The 27,836-nt window shown below is 41.8% G+C and overlaps 1 protein-coding gene across 1 annotated transcript in view; it reads right to left on the bottom strand.

Annotated features, from left to right (window-relative positions):
- St8sia6 (ST8 alpha-N-acetyl-neuraminide alpha-2,8-sialyltransferase 6) overlaps window positions 1-27,836 on the bottom strand; it is a 134,792-nt gene that overhangs the window by 64,590 nt on the left and 42,366 nt on the right. The window contains exon 3 of the mRNA XM_057787672.1: window positions 2,211-2,303. Coding sequence (XP_057643655.1) covers window positions 2,211-2,303 — 93 coding nt within the window. The remainder of the gene's footprint in view (window positions 1-2,210; window positions 2,304-27,836) is intronic.

The following is a 27,836-nucleotide window of genomic DNA, read 5'->3' as shown; positions in this document are numbered from 1 at the left end:
AAAACCTTGTAACATCCACAGGCCAAACTGCAACACAGCAGGTCCAACAGGATCGAAACAGAGGTGAAGTGCCATCTACAATGCCTGAGCCAGTCTGAGTCCACTGAGTGGAATGGACGGGGTGAGAAGTCTTGACACAGGTGTTCCAATCCATCTACGGTAAACTAGAGCCATTGCGGGACCCATAGGGAAGACAAACTGTGTAATTTAAAGTTTTATAGAAAGAACTTTTCTTAAGGGTGAGGTCAGATTACAGGGACTGTTAACAATGTACTGAGTTGAAGGGAGAGGGCAATGAGGAGGGAGGGAGAGGAATGGAGAGAGAGACACACACAGAAAGAGAGGAAGGATGAGAAAGGAGAAAGAAAGGAGAGAGAGAGAGAGAGAGAGAGAGAGAGAGAGAGAGAGAGAGAGAGAGAGAGAGAGAGGGCGTTAAAGTTGTGTTCATCTTTTTTGCCAGTGCTGGAAACTGGAATGGCATTATGGTATTGCATGGAGAACACTCCTTTTCCTTGCTCCCTCATCTTGATCCCTTATGCATGTTCCCATATGTTCAAATCCAACAAATAAGCAAACAGTAAAAGATCCCAGAGCCTGCTGATGAAGACTGTGTTGGTTCTCCTTTCTGAATAAAGATGGCCAAAAGCTGGAGAGCTCTTATGGGCTACAAGCGTGAGCAGAGCATTGGCTGTGGCAGAGAGGTCATACATCATGGGCTATTTCTCCAGCAAGCTTAGCACTCATCATCTGGGTCTGAAGAAAAAGAAGGTACGCCCCTAATAGTCCATCCCTTCGACAGAATTAGGCTATCCAAATGGATCAACTCAGAGGCCTAACATGGTTATGCTTTTTACTAATTTCAAGGATCGTGGTAGTTAAGAAACTCAGACACAACAAAAAGAGGCATGGAACATCAAGTGTTGCCATGTTGGTCCTGCCCTCCCTTGGTGGACATGCTCTAGAACAGTCTGAGAACTCTATGTGAGAGCATAAGAGTCTTCACACAGCAGGCACCATTGTGAGACATCTCCCTGTCATACCCTGGATCGTGGGTAACCCTCAGCTCTATCTTACTCAGGAAGCAGCCTTCTGGGGAGCTCGATGCATTAAGTAAAACTCCTAAACTGGCTTGTCCCAAGGTGAAGTTGTCAAGTAGACTGGACCAGGCCACCTACCTTGGTTTCTTGTCTCGGGCCAACCTCCCACACACTCAGGAAAGAGAGAACATGGATTACTGGCTCAACTCCTTCCTTCCCCAGCACCATTGTTATAATTGAAAAGCAAGAGGGGGAATTAAGAAAAGAATGGGAGGAAAGATGTAGACAGATCCTGGGTCAGTCTCCCTGTAAAGGAAGGACCCTGAGTCAGTCTCCCTGGAACACACTCCTGGGAGGAAATCGGCTCCATCTCTTACCTGTTACACTCCCCTGCCCCTTGTCAGCCGAGCACATAGCAAAGTGAAATTTAGAACACGTTCTTTCATGATTCCTCTACCCACACACACTTCTTTCTTTTTTGGGCAGTACTGGGGTTGAACCTAGGACTCTGTGTGTGTTAAACAAGCCCCTGCACTTGAGGTATATGTCCATGCTCCTTAAGGGGAATTACAAGCACAGCCCAGCTCCAAGCTTCACGTACAGGACCTCACTCCAGCACGGTTAGTCTTCCCAGCTATGACTCAAGCGGTGACCAGACTCTCAGGCTACTAACATCTCTTCCATGCATCAAGTGCGGAGATCTTGGCTTGCCTTTGCCCTAGTTTGAAGGAGAGGGTGTAGTAGATTATTGGAAATTGGAGGTTGTAAGCTCCAATCAGTGAGTGATGAGTGAACCCCACTGAGGCCAGAGGTAAACCATTAACTTGATGTTGTAAGCAAAATTTTGTTCAAGTGAGCATTTTTCCCTGGATAATGCCTCAGCCACACATCAAATTCAGAAGCATGTGCGGGCTTTAAATTCCAGCTAGAATACATAGTGTATAATAAAGGTGGCCCCAGGGCAGATAAGCTGAGTCCTATAGCCAGGGCACAGGGGACAGTCTTTCTCTGCACTGTCTGTCCTTCCCCCATCCTCCTCAACAGGGAAACAGTCTCAGAGCCAACAATCCTGAAATGAGCACAGTCCTATTTTGCAAATGATTTCAGACATGCTTCGGAACGCTTTGAATACAAAACACTTACTTGAAATTGAATGGGAAGAGTGGAACTTACCGTTTCGTCTTGTTAGATAAAGACTTCAAGTCATGCTGCAGAGTTTTGCATTTCTCCGTTACTTGGGGTGACGTCTCATGCAGCAGATATGTGCTGTTTTGTGAAAGAATAAAAAAAGACTGATTTAAAATGAAAGAATGTAAGATTATTAACAAAAATCAGATTTAATTGATAAGGTGTATATCAAAATGAAGTCTGATCTTCATTCCATTATTAAATTTCTCCCTGGAAAAGGAAATTAATGTTTTTGCCTTTGATGGGTCTAAATTTTTACGAACTCCATAATAAAGTCAAAATGAAAAGGAGTCATGTTGAGGACATCGCACTTTCATTTCTTTCTATTCTTTTGTATTTTCAGGTGAGTGTTCATAATGAAGAAGACGCTGTGTGGTTTGATCACCATATGTAAATAGCCTATATTTTGTTAATAACTGTCTTGGGTAAGAAGCCCAGAGACACAGGAAATTAATGTTTTCTCCATAAAAAACACAGGTGGAACTGGCCTCTGATTCTTGTAACAAGCCCCACATGCTTACTTCTATGAACTCAGAGAAATCAGAGGTGGGACATAAACAAACCACAAGCACAGCATAAAGACTAAGGAAACGGACTCTTGCACGTGACAAGCCTCATGGACACATGCATGCTGATTAAATGACTCTCAGAAATAAAAACAGTCTCATGGACACAGGCATGTTATACTAACTGACTCTTAGACACAGTGAGGGTCATGGACATGGTGTTCAGTGGAGACACACTGTGTCTGGGTCCACCAGAGAGGAGCTAAGCAAACAGACTTAAGATCTAGACAAAGACAGGACAGATTGCATTTCTTTATTTCCTGGGCATGAGAGACAAGAGAGAAGAGGCATGAAGGTAAAGAAATAAACAAGAAAAATTCATGACTAACTCCACATTATTTCTCAGAGGTGCTTTCTAAGAATACTGGGTATGGATTACCTGGGCCAGCAAGATGGCTCCAAGCCTGGTGACCTGATTTCAGTTCTTGGAATACGTGGTGAAGGAGGAGAACTGATTCCCACAAGTTGTCTGACCTTCCTTCCTCCACCACTTCCTTTCCCCCTCACTCTTTCCCTAACAGCACTTCCTGTAGTATTCGAATGTATTATCGCACTCCTAAGCATTTGGTTATCTCTAATTTGTTGTGTGTTTTATTCAGGCAGCACCGATAACAAAGTGAATTACTCAATGAGCGGTGCTTTGAATTATGATGGCTTTGTAATGCTCAGTTGTGGAATGGTGACAACCAGGTGCCAACAGAACTGTCTCATACACCTTTTCTTGTACTGGAGAGCTTCTTTCTTAATAAACACAAACTAGCTTTGCCCAGCTACAAACCAGGCAGACTGTATGCAAATTAGTTGAGAGTATGGACGCAGCGTGGAAATGACAGAATGGAGTCTGGAGAAGTGAGTGAGCTCGTTGGAGTTAGAGGAGCTGACCTTGTCTTCTGGGCTTCACTCTGACCTCACCTTCAGCCTGAGAGTTTCTCTTTCTTAATTCTTCCCAATAAAGTAGCTAAAGGGATTAAACGGGGTATTATGAAAACACCTGACGCACAGAAGCTATCAGATAACTGTGTGTTCTTGCTCTAAAATCATCACTGAAATCTGTCCTCAGGCTAGTCAGTATTTCATCACCAGAGGGGCTACAGATCCCTCTGTCTGCAGGGAATCACTCAATCCCCAGAGAACAAACAGGGGCCTTCTAACTTCCTTTGCCTTCTGTGCCTCTCTGTCCCTTTTTTTCATTCAAAACCTTTAGTTTCTTTCTAAGACACTCGGAAGAAGAAACGAAGACCGTGTAAGCTCTGAGGTGAGAAAACTCATAACTGGCAGACAGATACTATCTTAGTGGTTAGCATGCAGCCCATAGTGGCTGTGAGGGTGAGCCCTCCTTAACATCTGATTGGCTGGCAACTTTCTGATAAGTCAAAAGGAACAGAAGGGAGCAATCAAGATAATAGTATGATGGAGGAGGGTCATCTTTCTATCTGTTGCTTTCATTGGTTAATTAATAAAGAAACTGCTTGGCCTCTGATAGGGTAGAATTTAGATAGGCGGAGTAAACAGAACAGAATGCTGGGAGAAGGAAGCTGAGTTAGTGAGTCGCCATGATTCTCCCACTCCAGACAACGCAGGTTAAGATCTTTCCTGGTAAGCCAGCTCGTGGTGCTACACAGAATATTAGAAATGGGTTAGATCAATACGTAAGAGCTAGCCAATAAGAGGCTGGAACTAATGGGCCAAGCAGTGTTTAAAAGAATACAGTTTCTGTGTAATTATTTTGGGTAAAGCCATGTGGGCAGCAGGGTGCCTGGGACGCAGCCCCGCCACTTCATAATTCAACAGAGTGGCGCCCAGCGTGATAATGAACTCCACATAAAACCTGAGAGGGCTTAAAAAGGAGAGAGAGAAAATTTAAGACAGCTTTTTGCTGTTTCTGGGTTGCATGCCACAAAGAAATTGTCCTGACTCAGCAACAGGAAAAAACTGGCTGTTTTAAAATGCCGGCTTTCTGGGGTGTGTTGCCATTGCGATCTCTGTCTGGCTCCTGCGGGAGACAGAGCTTTTGAATGGAGCATTTGGAGTAAAGTGCCATGATGTGTTTGATGGCAACTAGACTCGCTGTGTGCCTAAAAGGAAGTCATTTTGTGCTGCGGCTCAGAGGCACAAGCAGCTCCACCACGCTACTGGTGCAATGTGCAAGGATCAGAGGCACGAGTGGCTCCACCATGTTGGACTGGGCAGGGCAAGCAGGCAGTACCTGTTTTTGACCTAAGAATGTCACAGCTTAGAGTCTTAAGCGCTTAGCGATTTAAAAGCACAAAACAAAGGGCTCCTGGATAGTAAAAAAATTACAGATTCACAATAGAACAGATTCAGACACTGTTGGATGAATGTACGTAGGCTTGAGAGAGAGAGAGAAAAAAATGTATGAAGAATAAAGTTAATGTCTTAAAAAAAGGGTAAAGTCTTTAAAGAGATAGAGTACAGATAGTTATAGATTAAAAGAAATAAAGAAAAATAAGCCACATAAAAATGGAAAATTCACATAGAGTCTGGATTATGTACATTGTGTTTTCTTTAAAGTTTTTGACTGTGAAGGAGCTAAGTACAGAGAGACATTTCATTATATGGGCTGCCAAGTGGAACCAGAAAAGATATCATAAGGGTATTATGACTTCAGAATTTTGGTCTAAGGATATGATGCTTTGGGGAGGGTCTTCTTTTGTTTTCACAGAGGATGAGACCCTGTGGATTGCGTCTATCCCAATATGGTATGATAGACCACGCCCTCTCGAAAGGTTGCTGTGAACACCCTCAAAAAATTACTTTGCTCAAGTGCCTACTGAGATGAACCTAGCAGACAGGTTATCCCATAAAAGATCTGAATAACAGCGCCCCATTCAGCAGGAAGCAGTTTGGAGAGAAAAAACTGAGCCCATGTTCCCAAATATTGCTTATAAATGTTCTTTTACATTTAAAGGGGGATATAGATATGAATAATTTGCATTGGTATGGATTTTAAGGTCAATTTTGTTATATGTATATATATTTCTGCTCTTGATTAAGGTATTGTGATTATGTAGTTCATTTAAAAATGAAGTATATAATTAGGAAATATAGGTTGTTAGTGGATAATCATCAATAATAGTCAAGCTTGTAGTCAGGTTAAATTTTCTAGATATATAGAGATATATTTCAATTAGAAACGCATTCTTCATATCTTTCAAAGACTACAGAACATGGCATTTAATGTTTTAATAACTTAGGGCTTTTCATTACAATGAGACACGTCTGTTCCTGGCAGCACCAATCTACTTCAAGAGGAAGATGGGCACCGAAGAGGCTCCTTATGGAGTTGGATAGCCATTTGGGCAAGAACCTGTTCTTGCCTGGACTGTTGCATAAACTGGACACAAAGAACCCACAGAGAGAGGACTGCTGAACTTGCCTAAAGGTAAGATGGTCTTTTGGGGTTCCTGACTCATGAAAGAGTCTGCGAGACATTCTGCAGGACACAGCAGAAAGTGACTGAACTGTCTTTGGAATTTCCTGCTTGATGAAAATGTCTTCTCGATACTATGGGCCTGAAAGCTGAAGATGGATGCCCCAACGGTACAAAAGAACTTTGGGTGACTGTCCAGGCAGCGAGATGTCTCTGTCATTTCTAGAATTTTGGATTTCTTGTTTGCTTAGGTAATATTATATCCTTCTGGAGTCTTTGATGGAGTTGAAGAATAAATAGATAGTTATAGTTTTACTTAGTTATGATAAAAAATAGATATAAATATTGTAACTGTAATTCTTGCTTGATAACTGTTTTGTTATATGTAATTTTACTATGTTAAAATGAAATCCTTCTTTTTTGTTTAAACAGAAAAAGGGGAAATGATGGAGGAGGGTCATCTTTCTATCTGTTGCTTTCATTGGTTAATTAATAAAGAAACTGCTTGGCCTCTGATAGGGTAGAATTTAGATAGGCGGAGTAAACAGAACAGAATGCTGGGAGAAGGAAACCGAGTCAGTGAGTCGCCATGATTCTCCCACTCTAGACAGATGCAGGTTAAGATCTTTCCTGGTAAGCCAGCTCGTGGTGCTACACAGAATATTAGAAATGGGTTAGATCAATATGTATGAGCTAACCAATAAGAGGCTGGAACTAATGGGCCAAGCAGTGTTTAAAAGAATACAGTTTCCGTGTAATTATTTCGGGTAAAGCCATGCGGGCGGCCGGGTGCCTGGGACGCAGCTCCGCTACTTCATAATTCAACAATAGTAGGAACTCCAAAGGCTCTGAGTCAGAGCAGCTGGTAAAACCAGAGGTTGCCATGGGTCAAGAGGGAGGATGTATAAGCTGCTCCCCATCTCCCCTTCCCCAGCAAGATTTGGTCAGAATAGTCCACCCCAAAGGACTGGTATCAATAGGGGTGGGGGTGAAAACAGTCTCGGCTATGGCAAGCCACAGAAGCAAATGGCACCATAATCCGCTATCCGAATTTCATTTTAAGAGATAAATAAGGAGTTATCAACTTGGCGCTAGTTCAGTGTGGTCTGAGTCTCTGGGGAAGAGAAAGAAAAGAAGAACAGGATTCAGAGGACTTCCAGGTGCTGTCTGAACCACCCCAAACCCCAAGGGTAGACTCTGAAAGCTCCAAGTATGATTTCTGTTTCTGTCCCCTCTGAGTTCTTAATATTGCTGTTTAATTCCAGTTCACTGCAATTTTCTGATGTAAATTTCTTACCAAATTATTTCAAACAGAAAATTATGGGCTCATATATTCCTGACCAAACTTCACAGCAAGCGTCCCTGCCACAGTCCCCCCTCCACCACCAGAGAGAAATGTCCTGGGTAGCACAGTGATTCTCTCCCTGGAGATGTGCTACAACGTGGAGGTTAATTTAGATTTTAAAGCTTCCCAGACCAACAAGCAGAGATGACTACAATGGTCCTCCTTGCCAGCGTTCCTCTGCAAGACGACCAGCCCTGCTCACCTGTCTCTGTGCATCTGTAGCATTTAGCACATCTGTCACGTCTTGACAGCACCTTTGATTCCTTCCTCCGCTGACAGCCCCCCACAGCTTGCAAAAGAAGTGACTGAAGAAATAGAGCGCCAATCATAGATATCCCTCGATCTGAGGCCCATAGGACTGGTGACTTGATAAATCCATAGTGTCCAATTTGCTAGGCCTTGACAATTCTATTTCAAACCCCAGTCCCCTCAGGGAGTGCTCTACACATTCAGATCTCCTACTGTCTTGACCATTCACTGCCCTTCCCACATGGCACTCAATCATGCTGCCTGTTTCAGAGGACACGGTGCTTCTGGGTGTGATTAATCCATAGCTGTCAGTCCTGACCTTCCATCTGAAAGAAAGACCTCCTCTCTGAGATAATGATAATGTACCTGCCGCCCATCCCTCTGCATCGCCTCTGAGATCGGGTCCTTCCCTGCTAATTCTTCTGAAAGCATCTTCGCTCTCTCGCTATCTGCCATTGCCATGATCAATCCACTACTGTCTCAAAATCAAAAGCAAAATAACTCACTTTGCCGTCCCCCTCACTTTATTGCCTACTCTAATGGCAAGCCACCACTGCCCATCTTCTCTGTTTATAAATTCACTGCCTGGCTCTCAGAAAGCATCACTAAGTCAAAGGAGACCTCAGTGCCTCTCTGCTTCCCAGCCGGCAGCAGGATCCAGTTCCACCCACAGTCAGAGCCCTTTCGCAGAGTCTTTCCTGGGCTGTTCTGTATGTCTTGGCACTGTCTGCATTCATTTTCCGATATGACTTTAAGGTCATGACGGGCACTCAGCTACAGGTGCTGTTCTGTACATTGCCTGTGGGTCTCCCACCTTCGCCACCTGCCTGCTCTCCCTAAACGTCTGCACAGGCTTCCTATCCTTCACCTATTCTCATTGCTCCACAGTGGCTGTCTCACTTGTACATTTGATCTCATCATGCCACTTCTCCACTCCAAATCTTTCCCCTTGGGACATGTAGCCCACTCCTTAGTGGGATTTCCAAAACATCAGCCATCTAGCTGGCTGGCATTTGACTATGAGTTTAACAACAGTTTGCTGAACACTAAATGATACAAATTTCTCTTTCTCTCCATTCCCTGCAAGTCTTATACCATGAATTCTGACTGCCTTTATTACTTAATAATAGAATTTGTTTGTTTTGTGCCAACAAAGAAGCCTTTAGGCACATTGTCATCGCTTCAGTGTCCAGGAGGAAGAACTCTTTAACAAGACTTGGGGGAGAAGAGACAAAATGAAGCATTTCTCCTATCAGTGTTACCTCTATAGGTGTTGGGCTTTTGTGAAACATCTATTTTTATAAGTCATCCTTGAGTTGAAAGTGACTATTTTATAAATCCACCTGGGGGGATTTCACAAGAGAAGCAAGAAGCTGGGATACTGCACTGGCTTTGGCCAAGCAATAAACAGTACAAGTCTGATAATGCCGAGGATATCTCTCAAGGGAACGATGTTACACAAATCTGCAGAACACTGCCGTTGGTACTCGTTATCCACCAAGACCTCTACAGCACAGAATTAATGTCACCTTCTGAGTGTGACCTGTAATCATGCAATCATGCAATCACTACCCCAGCCAAGGAAAATATCCCAAGGAACAATCTGCATGTAAGGCTCTCCAGAACGCCAAGTACAGCGACGTTCTATTTATGGGAACATAATGGGTGCCACAACATAAAGCTTAAAGTCTGATCAGTTTTGCTCTCTCAGAGGAATGGATGCATTAATAATAGTTGGAGAATGGTTTCTAAAAACAGAAAGCTCAAAGAATGAATATTTTAGTTAAACATTTCTAATATTCTTTCTTCATCCAAGAGTAATAAGACAGGACGGCATGCAGATCGCTCACAGAAAACCCTATGTGGAGGGGTCTAACAGGCTGGCCGGCCGCTGGGACTCAAGCCAGGTAAGACCTGGTTCCTACCTCTAAGCCTACGAATTAGAGTCTAAGATCATCAAGCAAATTTCTTATGGTATGCTCCTCTACTCCCATGTAGGCTTCTGTTAGGGGAAGGGCAGTTGTGATGATTAATCTTGACTTTCAACTTGATAGGAACTAGATTCAACTAAGAGACAAGCCCCTGGGCCATCTGTGGGGGTGTTTGTAGGAAGGGTGAAATGAATGGAGTAGATCCTCCCCCAGAGCAGGCAGAGCTTTCCAGAAATCCCAGATAAAAAGAGCTTCAAATGGGAAGCAGTTCTGTGTGCTTGCACCTTGCTAGTCAGTGCTTCTGTCCTTCTGTTGCCACTACCACCGCCATGTCTGGCTTACATTAGAAGCCATCTTTTTCTGAAAACAGGAGCCTTCCAGGAATTCGTAAGGTCTCCAGCTCCAGCCTGAGACTGCTGAGGCTCAGAGTTGTGGATTGAGCAGCTACCAGGTTCCCAGCTTCTCCATCACAGACAATCACTGTTGGATTAACTGGTCCCTTTGGTATAAACCAACCTGATAAATCTTTTATACCAAGTTCCCACTCCATCAGTTCTGTTCCTCCAGAGAAGCCAACATAGCCAGCGCCCAGCACACTGTGTGGTCGGTTACTCTCCACTAACAAAGTAGTGTCCTGGCTTGTATATCATCCTTATATGTGTGTTGATAAATATTGCTTCTGAAATGCCCATACTCAAAACCAGATCAAATTGAGGCTCGGTGCCCACAAAGATGAGGGGCAGATCCTGATCTTTTTCTTTTCTCAGTCATTCACCAGTTATTTGTGGAGTCCACACAAGGTGCCTGAGAGATGGGTGACATTTGAGATGATACAGTGAAAAGAGCCATAGCATTGGTGCCCTGGAGCAAGTCATCTGCAGGGGTGGGGGGTGGGGCAAGCGAGTAAATGCACATACACCATCTGACACTGCAGCATGGGAGCCAGCTAGTTTCCATAATCACATTAATTTCAAGAAACCATGAATCTGTGCATTTAATTCAAAATATGGAAACTGCTTTTAAAATGACAACGTAGATATAGAGTTATTCTTTTAAACATGAACACTGCTGGCAACTTAAATTGTTAAATATTCTGCAGATCATCTCTGTTTACTTGGCTCTTATCTGTTTCCATTTGCCATCAATGAAGATTAATTAGCCACCCCTTGACTAGTAAATCAGTTATCAAGATGTAATCTCGAACATTCCCATTATGGAAAGACTATTTTCAAAATTATAAATTCAGAACTATTGTGCATACACAAAATTATACACATGAAAGATTTTACTTTGCTCATAAGGGACCTAGTTAAAGGAAGCGTTCACAGTACCAACATATTTATAAATCAAGAATATTGAGATGAATGTGTGGAGGTAAAGCTATTTAGAAAGGGGTAAGATAATTTGCATATTTATAGATAAAATTTAGTTTGCATGATGTCTATATCTTAGAGTTCTCAAGGAGCTCCCAGAGGATCAGACCAAGATAATTCAGAATTGTGGGATCTAAACACAGCAAACTTACTAATGAACCTGTTGGCTAATTTTCATGGTCACACAGAGAAAAAAACCATCCATACACTTACACAACTATGGACTCTATGAACTGTAATGTCAATCTTCCAGCCAAAATAGTAGTACCACAGTTACCGGAGCAGCCAACCACTCTTTGATTGGATTTGGGACAAGATCCATGGGAGGAAATCATGCCTGAAACTGTACATCTGGTGACAACCTATGGCTGGAGATATCACAGGCCCCACGCTAAGCAGGGGATAATACGCTTTTGCTAACTAACTTAATATGATATCAAATTGTCATCGAACTATATATGTAAATGCCCATAAACATATGTCACTCTCTGCCTTAATTCAAAAAGCTTCACTCGGCAATGGTGGTGGTGAAGGCATAGACTAGTAGTTATTTAAGATGCTGAGCATAAGGAGCAACTGAGTGCTCAGCCCTAAAAAGCACATTTCCCAGCTCCTTTAAGGTTGACATTTGAATGAAACAGCAGTCCACAGAATGGGAAAAGATTTTTAACAACTACACATTAATTGAGGGTTAATATCCAAAATACATAAAAATTTTAAAAATCTATCAAAAAAATCAAGAAAACAAATAATACAATTAAACATTGGAGTATAGATTTAACTGAGAATTCTCAATAGAGGAAACTCAAAAGGCTGAAAGACACTAAAAGAAATGTTCAACATCCTAAGTCGTCAGGGAACTGCAAATCAAGACTATTTTGAACTGATTGAGTTTTTTTAATCCCAGAATTTAGGAGGCAGAGAGGTGGATCTCAGTGAGTTTGGTGCCAGCCTGGTCTAGAAAGCAAGTTCCAGGACAGCCAGGGCTACACAGAAAAACCCTGTCTCAGAAAAACAAAGCAAAACAAAACAAGAATCTAATAGTCTGAAGAAAAAAATTACTTTAAGATTTCATCTTACAGTTTTTGGAATGGCCAAGATCAATAAAACAAATGACAACTCGTGCTGGTAGGATATGGAGTAAGGGGAACACTCACCTATTAATGGTGGAAGTGCAAACTTACACAGTCACTGTAAAAATCAGTGTGGTGGTTCCTCAGGAAGATGGGAATAAATATACATCAAGATCCAGGCATACCTCTCTTGGGCATATACCCAAAGGTCCCTACATCCTGTCACAGAGACACTTGTTCAACCATGTTCAAGGCTGTTTTATTCATAATAGTCAGAAATTGGAAACAACCTAGATGTCTCTCAACATAAGAATGAATAAAGAAAACTCAGTATATTTATACAATGGAATATGACTCAGCCATTTGAAAAATGAAATCATGAAATTCACAGGTAAGTGGATGGAACTAAAAAAACAAAACAAAACAAAAAAACCCCACCCTAACTGAGGTAACCCAGATCCAGACAAATATGGTATATATTCACTTATATGTTGTGGATGTTAAGTCAACAATAACCAAACTACAATCCATAGAACCACAGACATTCGTCATAGAGTAAGGGACTGGGGAGGGAGCGATGCACCTCCATAGGAAAGGGAAATAGAACAGAGACCCATGGATGGAAGGGGAAAGGGAGGCTGGAACTGAGCGGAAGGGAAGAGAAGGAAAGTGGAGGGAACACAGAGAGACAGCTAAGAATCAAGGGCCATTTGAGTCATGGTATGAAAACCTAATTCAGTAGAAGCTTCCTAAAATATATACCTATATAAAGGCAATCTAAATGAAATCACCAAATAATAGGGGAGACAGAGCCCCAACTGGCCATCTCTTGCCACCAAATGAAGCTTCCAGTGCCTGAAATGGGTTACATCTAATTGAGTTGTTGGCTAAAGGGGTCCTATGGGAATCCTCAAAAATCCCAGGCTATTGCCAAGGTTGTGAGTTGTTCTCTACAAACTAACAGCAAGGCCCTATTGCTAAAGACAACACCTACACAACTCATTGAAGTTAGAGAAGCCAAGCATTCACATGTACATTCTAGTGTCTTTGGCACAGGAAGGTACACCACATGCTACCAAAAGAGAAACCCAACCCAGCCACAAACCCTTTAATCTACAATGGTGTCCTGCCTACAAGATATGCTAGGACAACGGTGGTTCAAACCTTGTAGGAGTAACCAACCAATATCTGATTTGACTTAAGACCCACTCTGTGAAATGGAACCCATACCTGACACTGCTTGAATAGCCAGGAACTTGAGACTAGAGAGCCCAGTCACTTAGGGTAAAACTAAATGCTACTGTTCTACTAATAGCATGTAGCAATAAAATAATTTCTAATGACATTGTGCTACACTCATACATCAATGTCTTGCTCAGCCATCAGAGAAGCTTCACCCTGTAGCAGCTTGGAACAAATACAAGGAACCAAAACCAGATATCATGCAGCTCATGATAGACCTCAGAACACGCAGTCCTAAAGGGATACCTCCATTAAACCTCTCTCTCTCAGAGCTCAGGGAACCCTACCCCAAAGAGGGGGCATAAAGAGTGTAAGTGTCAGAGGGGATGGAGGACACTAAGGAAACTAGACCCTCTATAGCAACTGAATGGATACACACACGCACTCACAGAGACCAAGGCAGCATGCCCAGGCCTAAACGCGTCTGCACCAGCTGGGATTCTAAAGCTGAAAGGAGAAGTGGACACACCTCCATCCCTAACCCAGACACAATCTCCAATTGATAACCACTTTCAAAAGAGAATATAGTTTTCTCCAAGGGAATGTGTCTAGGGAAAGAAACTACGCCTCAGGGTAAACTGGAAGACCAGTAGATGCCCAACAAAAAATGAACTCAGGGTATCTTTGGGGGTTCCTTGTCTCTTCATGTTGTGTGAAATCTTTATCATTTATTATTATTACTTAATAATAATAATCTTTTTGTTTATTTTATTTTTATTTATACGTATTTTCTCTCTATCCGAAAGGCCTTTGAATAAATACTTTGGCTTCCAGTTTAGTGTTTTTGTAGGATGCCTGAGTGTGTGAATGAGTGAGTCTGCTCCTGTATCCATTTCTTCTGCCTGTTCTTGAGTGCTTCCCCTCCCGTTTGCTTTGCCATATTCCTAAGTGTTAGTTTTTGATCTATCCTGTTTCATCTCATTATTATCCCCTATAACTCTGTTTTCTAATGAGAGACAGTTCAGATCTGAATGGGAGGGGAGTAGAAGAGGGGAAAACCATAATCAGGACATATTACTAGAGGGGTGAAAAATTTATTTTCAATAAAAAGATAAAAAAGAGACAAAAATAATCTCTCTATTTTAAACAATACCATTGCCTACTCCCACTAGACCAAAGGATGGATTCACAATACCAAACCTAACTGACTTGATTCTTATGAATTTCAGACTTCCCTCAGAGAGAAATGGATGCCCCTGACTTAGGTGTGATGAGTTTTCTGGTACAACCAGGAAGAACTGGTTTATATGAGTCGAATAAAGTGAGCACTGGGAAGAAGTACCCAAAAAACAAGTTTGGAATGGATACTAGGGGAAACTCTTAATCCAGTGGACAAGAGGGTGGTCTTAGGCGTAGGCATATTTAGGTCATGAGAAAATAAAATATGAGCAGGTTGGGTATAAGTGGTAAATCTTGGGGCATCCATATCTCACTCCACAATTGTGAAATCCTTAGGTGCCTTAAGCCAGTGTAGAAGTATCAAGTCAAGAAGGAGTCTACCCATAATGAAAATGGTTTTTTCCCTCTAGATCTCAGTAATTTTAGAATAAAATACACTTTTTAAGACCTACCTCTAGCTGATCTCCAAAATATAGAGAGACTCAAGAAATTGAGCATCCAAAGTACAAATAATCTAATAAAAATGGGGTACAGACTTAAACAGAGAACTTTCAACAGAGGAATCTAAAATGGCTGCAAGACACTTAAGAAAATGCTCAACATCCTTAGCCATCAGAGAAATGCAAAGCAAAACAACTCTGAGATTCCATCTTACACCTGTCAGAATAGCCAAGATAAAAAACACTGATGACAACTTATGCTGGAAAGGATGTGAGATAAAGGGAACACTCCTGTATTGCTGATGGAAGTGCAAAATCATACAGCCACTGTGAATATTAGTGTGGCAATTCCTCAAAAATTAGGAAACAGTCTATCTCAAGACCCAGCAATACACTTTTGGGTATTTACCCAAAGGATGCTCAATCATACCACAAAGACATTGTATCAACTATGTTCATAGCAGCATTATTTGTTGTAGTCAGAACCTGGAAACACCTAGATGCCCCTCAACTGAAGAATGGATAAAGAATATGTGATACATTTACACAATAGACTACTACACAGAGAATAAAAATGACATTTTGAATTTTGTGAGCAAATGGATGAATCTAGAAAACCTTATACTGAGTGAGGTAACCCAGACCCAGAAAGACAAATATCATATGTACCCACTCATAAGTGGCTTTTAGACATAAAGCAAAGAAAAACTAGCCTACAAATCATAATCCCAGAGAACTTAGACAACAAAGAGGACCTAAGAGAGACATACATGGATCTAATCTACATTAAAGACACGACCTTCTGAGTGAATTTGGAGTGTAGGGATCATGGGAGAGGATAGAAGAGGAGGGGAAGAAGGGAGGGGAGAGAAGAAAAATAAATAGCTCAATAAAACCAATAAAAAAATTTAAAAAAAAAGAATTTTGATTTAGGCCAAGATTATTGATTAGCAGAAATGTTCCATTTAAATTATAGTTGTTGTATTTCTGTTACTAACTACTTAAGATACAGTTTCCGTTTAGAAAATAACCAGATATTTATGATGAAATAAAAAAAACAAACTCTAGCAGCATTTTCTTACTCTGTAACCAAAACTATTTTATCTTTCATTGGGATACTTTGAATTAGAAAAAATCTTCGCTATGCTGAGGGTATTTCAATGTTAATATCACTACGGTTTGTGTGTTTGTGCAGATACAGATGTATGTGAAGGCACATACGAACATGTGTGCATACGAAAGCCAAAGACCAACCTTAAGTGTCATTCCTGAAAGGCCACCTATCTTATTTATTAAAGACAGGGTCTTCCACTGGCCTAACGCACGTCAAGGAGGCCGAAGTAGGTGAACAGTGAACCCTGAGATCCATTTGTCTCTACCCCACTCCATCACTGGGCTTACAAGTGTGAACCACCACACCCAGCTGGGTTCTGGGGATGAAACTTCTTATACTTTACCAACTTAGTAAACTTTATCCCCTTAGCCCTGTACCAACAAATTCCTGTCTATTAGCATGGTTAAGAAGGAAAGCCCTAAGAAACTCATATGGTACGGTCATTAAGTACACCTTCCCTGTATCTGTCTCATTTATTCCTTACCAGAGACCTGCGAGTTAGGTACTGGGGACATTTCGGTAAAGGAGGAAAATAAAGTGAAGGGTGGGTTTTTAATTCTGATGCTATGGTTCTGTGTGCTCAGCCACCCCACTACTCCACTCCTTCAAGGGAGCACTTTTTCACTGAGCCTCACATTTCCATCTTTCCTAAATCTTTTCTGAGTTTATGGGGGTGACAGGGTTCTCTTTTTGATCAAACTCCATTATGCCTTACCCTGAACTCTGTTCAAGGAGCTCCTACTACAGGACATGCCCGTAAGAGCCCAACTCTAGCAATAACCTTGCTCAGACAGGGGATTCTGCACCCCACATTCTTGCTGAGTACACTCAGTATCTCCTCAAACTCATGTCTGTTGTCCTAGTGAGCTTTAACTGCCAACTTGGCACAGCCTAGAGTCACCGGAGAAGGGGGTCTCCACTGACCGTTTCTCAGATGAGACTGGACTGTGAGAACATCTGTGGGAAGTTGTCTTGATTAGTAATTGCTGCAGGAGGGCCCAGGACACTGTGGGCAGCACCATCCCTAGGCGAGTCCTGTGCTACACAAGAAACTGAGCCTAAGCCTGTGGGTGAGCCAGCATGCAGCCTTCGTCAAGGTTTCTGGTTCGTGTTCCTGCCTTGATTTCCTACTCCGATTTCCCTCAATGATGGAAGGCGATCTGGAAGTGTAAGGCAAATAAACTTTCCCTCACCTACGGTCCTTTTGGTTAGTCTTTTATGAGAGCAACAGAGAAGCAACTAGAATATTTGATCCCTCAGATCTACCTTCAGCAAAGTCCTGTACTTGAGCCTAAGTGTTTCCCCCTAATAATAGATCCCCACACCCACAACACATGCACACACACACACACACACACACACACACACGTCTATATATACACACATACGTATCCTGGTCCCTAGTTATAAATTTCTGCTTTTCCTTCTCTGGAGTTGAAGCCATATTTGTCTACTACAAAGCTCCAGGAATAACACCTACTGTGGTAGGTATGGAAATAAAATCTGCCTCACCATAATAATGGCCGTCATGAATGGTTTTGTTTCTTAGAGCCGTTTTTCACTTTGTAGATAACAATGGCAACACAAAAGCATTCTTGTTCATAGGTTCGCAGAGGAATTATTTCCGATGGAGAGACAGCCCTGCCATACCTACACATTGGCTTTGCCTTGTCTTCACACCCACAGCTCTTCCTAATTGATAAATGTGTCTGCTGTATAAACTCTTCTTTAAATCAGCTACAACATGTCACAAGTTTCCTTGCTGACACGTTACACAGAGCCTTTACAATGTCCATTTTCATATCTGTGTGAGATGTGTTCTTGCCCCCTTATAAAAATTACCTTTTAACGCCCTGCACAAGCATGCTGAAGTCATTTCTGAACAAACAGAGTGGGTGAGCAAGATTAACATCGCTGGTGAGAAGACACTAATTCCCATCTCTGTTCTGCTACACGTCGCGCCATTAACCTAAGGAAAGTTATTTAACCTTTCTCTATCTGGGGATAATAGTGCCTCTCACATGGAAGCGATGCAAAGCCTGTAAGAGATAATTCATAAAAAGGCTCAGCTGGGAATGGGTGGCCCACATAGTAAGTGGCATTCAGGAACGGCAATGCATACTGCACAGTTCATCATTGGGCTGCCTGCTTCTTTAAGTGGAACATCTCCAACTGCATCAAGCCCTAGTGTCTCCTGGAAATGTTTACAAAAAAAAATACAAATCTTGGTTTAGTAAATGGGGGTGGGACCTAAGGTGTCCCACCTGGGGGTGGGACTCCCAGGTTGTGTCAATCTGCAGGACTGAGAGAGTGGTTTGGGTAACAAGGTCTTAAAAGCCCCAGAGTCAAGTTCTTCTGCCCTTTGTCAATATCTTATGATGGTTAAAAATTGGCTGCCATCCAGTGGTGGTAATGCCTGCCTTTAATCCTAGCACGCGGGAGGCAGAGGCAGACCCATCTTTGTGAGTCTCGAGGTCAGCCTGGTCTACAGAGTGAGTTCTAAAACAGTCATAGCTGTTACACAGAGAAACTGTGTCTCAAAAGAACAAACAAACAAACAAAAATTGGTTGTCAACTTGAAAGGATTTATAAGAACCATGGGATAACGTACTGAACCTGAGCATTCTGCAGAGGATTATCTGATGTGGAGAGATCTAGCCCAATGCAAGGAACATGAGCTGGGGTCCTGAATTGGCTGAAAAGGAGAAAGTAATCTAGACATAAGCCTCTCAGTCTCTGCTTCCTGATTGCGGGTACAATGTGTTTCCACCTCAAGTTTCCCACCACAACCCCTGAACTCTTCAACTGTGAACCCAAATGAACCGTTCCTCCTTAAGTTGCTATTGTCGGGTATCACAGCGATCCGAAAGGTTGCTAATACACAGCTTACAGCAAGACTTCACACACCAGTAATGTGAGAGCTTCTTCTTACAGCTGAAGTGCAATGTTGGTGGAAAAGCAATAAAATAACTCGAAAATCATGAGAGTAAAATGAGCTAAATCACATGTCACTAACTGGAGATCTTTTTTTTCCATATGAAAAGCACAACAAAGAAAATAGTGTAAAGGGTGTCTTGCATGCTGAGAACACAATGTAATTGCTTTTCTGACTCAGCTACAAGGCTTGGTCTCCCAGCAGCTTTGCATTAAGGCAAACCTCCAGGCAGCCCTGCATGGAATCTGGCTGTATGGATGCAGCCCTTAAATGTCTATTATGCAAAATCCCGATGACAGCTAGAGGATGCAGGTCACCTTTGAGAAGTCATCACAGGGTGCAAGCACTGGAGATGCTGTCTGATGTCAGTTATGTCCACACTAAAGCATCCATCTTGTCTCTATAATGATAATCAGCACGTTCTCATCCACATGAGTGAATTTCTGTACTAACTGAATAGTTTTTCACTCAGTCTTGGAGAATCAGTCGTTGAGACAAGACATCAATGAGAAGATATCTCGGTTTTTCCCCTTTATGTTTGTTGCATAGATTGGTCTCAAACATGCTATTTAGCTCAGGCTACCCTCAGGCATAGATGCTTCTCTCTCCACCTCCTGGGTGTTGGAATTATAGATGTGCACTCGTACAATAGTGACTGTGTACAGATGTGCACTCCTACAATAGTGACTGTGTATAGATGTGCACCCCTACAATAGTGACTGTGTACAGATGTGCACTACTACAATAGTGACTGTGTACAGATGTGCACCCCTACAACAGTGGCTCTGTGTTACTATTGAAAATTTCTGTGAATGGAGTTTTCTGTTCTTGAATTATTGTGAGATGGAACCAGTGTAACCAGGGCAAAGCTGAGAGCAACCTGATGGCGCTGCCTAGTGAAGGTAGAGAGTTCAGGAAGTCATTTGTCACAGAAAAATTGCTATTACAAGAGCTAGTTGTCGAGTACATGCGTCTGATAATATTGTCATAGTTGTTTATGTTTATTTGTAGAGTTCAAAATAATTGCAAAGAAACTTTCAGCAATAATGTTTAAACATTGGGGGAAATACCTTGTATCCTGAATAAGAAAAGTATGTCACAGAAATTAATAAAAAGTAGGAAATGGAACATCTTATCTTCCTGTGATTTCAGAAATATCAAATGACATGCAAAACAATGATTTCCTGATTGAGGAAAGAGAAGGACTAACTCATTCAGTTTATGGGGAACATGCCAATCTTGTCTGGAATTTCTGCTTTTTCCCTGCAACCTATATTTATAAGATCGGGCAGTGGTGACACATGTCTTAATCCCAGCACCTTGAGAGACAGAGCAAGCAGATCTCTGTGAGTTCGAGGTCAGCCTGGTCTACAGAGCTAGTTCCAGGACAGACTCCATAGCTACAGAGAAACCTTGCCTCAAAAAAAAAAAAAAAAAAAAAAAAAAAAAAAAAAAAAGTGGCGATAGGAAATCACAATTTGTTGAAGAAAAGAACTCCTACCTCTTCCCAAGCTTATGGCTAAGATTGAGTGTAAACAGAGTTCCAGCCTCAGTCCCCGAGTCATGATGGGGACATCTGTCTCTGGCGTGGCTGTTTCATTGCCTTTTGAAATTTCTAATAAACTCAAATCAAGGAGTGAATAAATAACCAGACAGACAGGAGGACTCAGGGTAGCTCCTCTGGGGGAAGATGAAGAACTCTGAGAACAAGGGTCTTCTGATGAACCCCTTGCTAATTATAAGAATTAGTTAATTTGATGGGCCCAATCTCTTAATTCTCTTTAATTGAGATTTTGTGATATTTTAAGTAAAGATATTTAAATTTTCTCATTAATATTTAGTGAAAGTCTAAGAGAAGTGCACAGCCCAATTTATAGTGCTTAGGTACATTGTAATTAATAAAGGTTAGGAGAGTGTCCCGAGAGACCTATCACTCACGGCCTGAAGCATTATAATTACAAGTGAAATCAGAGCAGGAAACAGAGCAAAGACATAATCTTTGAAAAGATGAAGTAAAAGTGACTCAGCATAGTATTAGGTTCTGATAAGCGCAGTCAATCAAATGTCATTTCAGGCAACTCAGGAGCAATAAACCTCCTTGACAAATCTGAAACTACATTCAAGTGTATTAATTTCTCATCTGCTCATTCACAATTTCCCAGCTGATCCAGTGTCTTGGGGTGACTTCCCTTACAATCTAGGACAATCTGACTCTAGGTAAAGTGGATGGAGCTACTTGGTTTTGTTACAGTTATATCTAGGGTGGGCTGCGATTTTTCCCTTTCAACCTTCTAAGTTGGCAGAGCCTAGAAGCTGTTTCTATTGGTCACCAGGACCTCTTTTCAAGTCCTCTATGGTTGGCCTCTAAAGCACCTTCTACCAGAAGGACTTCTATTCTTTAACTACTTACTACTCCTTTTTCCTATCCATCTGAAAAAAGAGTTGAGGTCACACCTAGCAAAGAGTTCTAAGGAGCCTTAATGTCTCAGGCCTGGAGAGGAACAGATTTGCATTTCAAAGCACGCTTTTAAGGCCTGTCTTCTTCTCCCAGCCCTGAGGCATTCAAGCAAAGATCCCCAGCTGATCCTTTTAGAGTCACAGCAGCCCTTGGGCCTCTGCCTCTCTCTCTCTCTCTCTCTCTCTCTCTCTCTCTCTCTCTCTCTCTCTCTCTCCCCATCATGCCCCTCCTCCAGCCTGCCCTGCCTGAGTTTCTACTTTGAGACCTTCAGCTAGAATCCTTTCCCAGTTTTCACTAATTGTCTTGGGGTTTCTATTGTGGTGAAGAGACACAATGACCACAACAACTCTCATAAAGGAAAACATTTAATTGTGGTGGCTCACTTAAAGTTCCGAGGTTTAATTCATTATCCTCGTGAAAGGAAGCAAGGTAGTATGCAGGCAGATATGGTGCTGGAAAAGGAGCTGAGTTGTCTTAATTCACAGACAACAGAAAGTGGTATGAGACACTGGGTGTGGCTTGAGCATAAATTAGACCTCAAAGTTTACCTTCACAGTGACACACTTCCTTCTACAAGGCCACACCTACTTCAGAAAAAGCCACACCTTCTAATAGTGCTACAACCTTTAGGGGCTATTTTTCCAAACTACCACACTATTGAAAGTTTTGTTGCTGTTGTTTTGTTTTGTTAAATTTGGGGACAGTTTCTTTGCGTAGCCTAGGCTAGCCTAGAACTCATGATATTCCCATCTTAGCCTTCTGAGAACTGAGATAACAGGAGTGTACGTACCACTGTGCTCAGATTAAGACCTTTCCTGGTGAGCTTTCGCCATTATTTTGACCACACTCACACCACCCACAGTTCAGATCTTGTTGTCCTAGAAGACAGCTACTTCTCAAGCTCCAACTGGATCATGGCATTATACCATCTCATTCCATCCCATCTACTGACCGACTGTCCAGGCCAGGTCCAATCCCTTGCCTAAGACTCGAAGAAAATTATTAATTCAGTGAGAAATCCTAAAGTGGGGGTTCTAATTGGGAAGCTGATCCTAAGTTGGAGGTAGAGAGCACTTCCTCAAGCCATGCAACTTTAGAGCAGTTATCTGGCCATAGTGTAACACAATAAGGCCACGGACTGGGACTGGCTTAAGCCAGTTTGCTGCCCTCTGCTTTGAATACTCCCTGGTGATGACACCTAAATTTATCTGTGCAGTGACTCCTCTATTGGGCTCCTTGGGCTCCAGATTTGTCTGGGTCGTTCTCAGCCTCGCTGGTTTTTCCACTTGGTGTCTTCTGGCAGTCTGGTCAAATGCAGCATGGATCCAGACACCACCCTGGTCTTCCTTTCTCTTTTCTACTCCATGGATGACAATGAGCAGCTTAATTATTCTTAATCAATTTTATAGTTCTTCGCTATCCAGGCTCTGGGCTATTCTGTCTCCAGTCTGTCCACATCACTTTGCCTTTTTGTCTGTCTTACCCAGCCTTGTCTAGACATTCTATTAACTAGTCGTTCAGCTTCCATGTGCCCCCAATAGCTGTCCATTCTCTATGCAATGTTCATGCTCATCTTTAAAACTTGCTCTGGAATTGTGATTCATGGGCTGATTTTCTTTGCTATATACTTAAAAACCACTAATGAGTGAGTACATGAATAATTGTCTTTCTGGGTCTGAGTTACCTCACTCAAAATGACTTTTTCTAGCTCCATCTATTTGCCTGCAAAAAAAAAAAAAAAAGCCCACAAATCACAATCCCAGAGAACCTAGACAACAATGAGGGCCCTAAGAGAGACATACATAGATCTAATCTACATGGGAAGAAGAAAAGGACAAGATCTCCTGAGTAAATTGGGAGCATGGGGACCTTGGGAGAGGGTTGAAGGGGAGGGGAGAGGCAGAGAGGGGAGCAGAGAAAAATGTAGAGCTCAATAAAAATAAAAAAAATAAAGAGTAGATCTGAAAGGATGGTAAAAACACAGCATAGAAATGTAGGCCAGGAAATAAATGCAAGCGCTACCATTGAGGAGAACGAAGCAAAGCTAAAATCTTTAGAATCTGTCTTAGGAACAGAGCCTATCAAAGGATGTTAATTTCTCAGGACACGAATTTCATTGTCTTAAATTTTGTTATTTCTATAGATTTGATCTTTACTTAAATCTTTTTAAAATTTACTTATTTTACTTTTATACACATTGGTGATTTGCCATAGGTGTCAGGTCCCTTGGAACTGGAGATGCAGACAGTTGTGCTATCATGTGGGTGCTGGGAATCGAACCCAGGTCCTCTGGAAGAGTAGTCAGTGCTCTTAACTGTTGGGTCATCTCTCAGCCCCCTCTATTCCAATCTTATGGTTTCCTTTTTCATGGTTTCTTTAGGCTTAGTTTTCCTTCCTTCCTTCCTTCCTTCCTTCCTTCCTTCCTTCCTTCCTTCCTTCCTTCCTTCCTTCCTTCCCTCCCTCCCTCCCTCCCTCCCTCCCTCCCTCCCTCCCTTCCTTTTTCTTTGTTTTGTTTTTGTATGTAGCCCTGGTTGTCTTGGAGCTTGTTGTATGGACTAGGCTGACCTAGAAATCTGAGATCGCCCATCTCTGCCTCAGAAGTGCTGAGATTAAAGGCTTGTGTCACCTCAGATGGCTTAATTTGCTTTTCTTACTCTGGCTTCTAAAGGTTCCGGGAATCCAGTTGTTGACTTAGGACCTCCCATCAGCTCCAGCAGATTTAAGTCTTTAAATTTCCAACAAAAAACTGCTTTACCTGCATTCACAAATGTTGAAGTTTTGTGCTTTTTCCTTCAGTTAATTTCCCTTCGAATTTGTGTGATGCATATAAAAGTAAAAGTCTGGCATGACTACACTTGTCTATAACATAGCATTTGGGACGTTGAAGCAGGATAATCACATGTTCCAGGCCAGAAAGATCCTGGCTCAAAAATCAAATAAAGTATTTTTTCCTTTCTTTTCTCCTCTATGGGTTGTTTATCTTATTTATCAAATATTAAATTTTTTATAAATTTATCTACATTGTTGGTTTATTTCTACGTGTTCTGTACTTATTTCTTGCATTTTAGTTTTGAGATTGCTTTAGGTTTTATAGCATACATTTTAAAAATTTTTATGGACTTCCTTCCAATGACTGTATAACAACTCATATTGTAAAGGAATATAATAAACGTATATTTTATTTGTAAAAAAAAAAAACCTTTGCTCTGGAGTATTACTGGAATAAAATGCAACGTCCTCACACCAAGGTTTGCATCCCATCACACACCCTGGCTTAGGAACTGCTTTTAATGTATTTTCACCTTGTTTCCTCTGTGCCCCACTCTTTCTATTTTTCACACACCCTAACGGCAGGGTTGGCTCACTCATTTGGTCTTCTATTTTGGACATTCTTTTTGATCCTGTAGGTCTTATCCCATTTGTTAGCCCCTTCGAGTGACATTTCTCTCCTTCTGTATAAGGCTGATCTCTGCATACACCTGAGCATCTTTCTTTTGCTTCTTATACTAATAATTATTCCTCAAGTGGGCTTGACTTTGTCTGCCCTGTTTCTTGCTGCTACTCCAGCACCAAGCTCAGCCCTGGCATAGGACTGCTCACTGAAAGAATGAGCTCAGACTCTTCCTCTCCATCAGACTGCCAAAAGAAGCCCACGACTGCCTTCTCCCAACTCTCCACTTGCTCTGCACCCCCACTCATCTCCCAAGGAAACCTAGCTCAGCAAATCCTGGGCTCTTTGTGCATCAAGATAAAGCATTGACAGAGAATTAATAGGGGAAGATGGAGCCTGAAAGGCTTAGAAGGAGTCAGACTCAGAGAAATGGCTCATCAGTGGAAAATAATAAAGAACAGAGGAAGAGCGAAGGAGCAGGAAGACAAAGAGAGCATTGCAAAGGGAATTAAAAACACATGATCCAGAAGGAAACAACAGAATTCTTGCAATATTTCTTAGATTTGAATCTCTAAACCTGTTGAGAAAAATGAAAGGAAATGGGACTTTTAAAAAACCCAACATCACTGAAGATAATTGAGTTGAATTACTTTTTATGTATTTTAATTTTAATTTTTAAAGACCTATTTATGAGGTTAGGTTTCATACAAAGTCCTGCTTCCTAGGGCTGAACTATGTGGGTCCATATGAAAAGAATGCATTTCTGAGAGGCGATGTGACCTGAGTAAACATTGAACACAGGATTCAGAAGTTTCAAGGGCCTTGTTCTTATTATATTTCATCTGCTTCTGCCCAAAAGCAGAGATGAGAGTTTGGATATATGGGCTCTCATTGTTAGTGTTTTCCTTTCTTAGTAATTCAATTCAAGATCATTGATTTCTGGTTTCCAAAATGTCATTTTAATTTTTCTTATTGTGCCAGGCAGTGGTGGCACACGCCTTTAATTTCTCCACTCAAAGGCAGAGGTAGGTGTATCTCTGTGAGTTTGAGGTCAGCCTGGTCTGCATAGCAAGTTCCAGGACAGTCTGTTACATAGAGAAACCCTGTCTCAAAAAACGAACAAATAAATAAACAAAAAACCTCACATTTTTTATTGACCCTCTAGATACCCATGTAACATTTGACTTCTTTTAGTTAGATGTTTTGTTTGGGTTTGGGCTGGGTTTAGGGAGTTTTGTTTGTTTGTTTATGACTAGAAGATCATGTATCCCAGGCTGGCCCTGAACTTTCTATGTAGCCAAGGATGTCCTTTTGAATCTTCTGCTTCTGCCTCCTGAATTCTAGGACCAAAGGCATGCACCACCACACACAGTTCGAACTCAGAGCTTCACAAACGTGAGGTAGACACCCTACAAACTGAGCCACATGCCCAGCTCATCTGCCTTACTGTATTCTGTCCTCTGGGGTTCCTTCCTTTTCACCAGCAGTGAATACTCATTAAAGTTGGGACCTGGTACCTAATTTATCTCCATCAGAAGAACAGAAATGACATACACTGAAGAGAACCTGACTCATTCTTCCCTGTCTTGGATTTCTTTTCTCTCTCTTCTTCATCTTTGTATTTTCTATTTGAAGAGCATTGGACTCAGAAAGTTGGAAACAGAAGAGGAACAGCATGATTTTAGTTTTCTTACCAACAGGGAGTGATATCCAATATATTCCAAACAATGAACATATATCTTATTCTTATTTTTGCCTAAAGTTTCCCTGCCCAAACCGTCCAAACACGAGTTAGAGAGGCAGCTCTGTGGTTATGAGCACATGCTGCTGTTGCAGAGGACCCAGGCTCTGTTACCAGCACCCACATAACTTCAATTCCAGGGGATCCAGTACCATTGCCCTCTATATTCTCCTTCAAGTGGTGCACAGAAACTCATCAAAGCACCCAGGTGTGCTCACACAGACACACAAACACAAGCACACGTGCACACAAGCCAAACTGAAAAAAAATCAGAACTTCCTCATCTTACTTGACACCCTACACAAGCTTCTCACTCTTACAGTGCTGTGGGGTGGACACCTTCTTAAAACTTCTCTGAAAAGGAGCTAAAACCAACATCCTTCCGTTTGCATTTGCCTTCGTGTTGTTGACATTCAGTTTGAAGATTCCCGCCGTCCCTTTAACCAGGAAGTCTTAAATATATAGGTTTTCCAAACAATAATGAGGTACCAAGATGATAGTTGATACAGTTAATTTCTTAAAATTGCTACCTCAAAGATGGAGAATTCTGAAGTGTATTTCAAAAGAAATAACATGTTTTCCCACTCTGGTGAAAACTTTGTGGATATCTGTATTTCTTGAAGTCCTCTCCAGAAGTTCTATGAGACTCACTCATAAAGATGCCCCTGGGTACCTCCTGGAGCCAACTGAGACACCACACAGGGATAACACGGAATGCTGTGTATGCCAGCCACACCTCTCCTTCATTCTTCCAGCTGCTGGACATCTGTCTGACAATGGCCCCCACTGGCTTTATCCCCATGAGCCTCAGCAGAAACAGCTGCTCCCTCCAAGGTCTCGCACCCAGGAAGGCAGTCACATGCGATGAGTGAGTAATACTGGGCTCCAGCCCTCAGCTTGGCACAGCACAAAGTGCTTTTCCAACTTCCAAAATCCTGGGAAAACAAATGGTATTCCTTGGAGGACTGTGCCTTGACTTCCCTTTCCTTTTTCCTGGCATTCTAAGTTCTACAAAAAGACTGTGCCTAAAATATTCAGAAAACAACTTGTAAATAATGTTTTAGACTTAAAAAAAACAAACAAAAAATCCCTCAAAACATTTGGTGACTGTGAGATAGAATCAGAATGTGTTTGGTTCCTCCTCATCCCAATTCTACATAGCAACACACCATGCACACTGCTGCAAGGTTAAGGAAGGTGCAGATCAACACACCATGTACATTGCTGCAAGGTTTAATATGCA

Source organism: Chionomys nivalis, chromosome 13, assembly GCF_950005125.1.
Source record: "Chionomys nivalis chromosome 13, mChiNiv1.1, whole genome shotgun sequence".
Lineage (NCBI taxonomy): Eukaryota > Metazoa > Chordata > Mammalia > Rodentia > Cricetidae > Chionomys > Chionomys nivalis.
The sequence above is the reverse complement of the archived record's forward strand: the minus strand, read 5'-3'. Positions and strand labels throughout refer to the sequence as shown.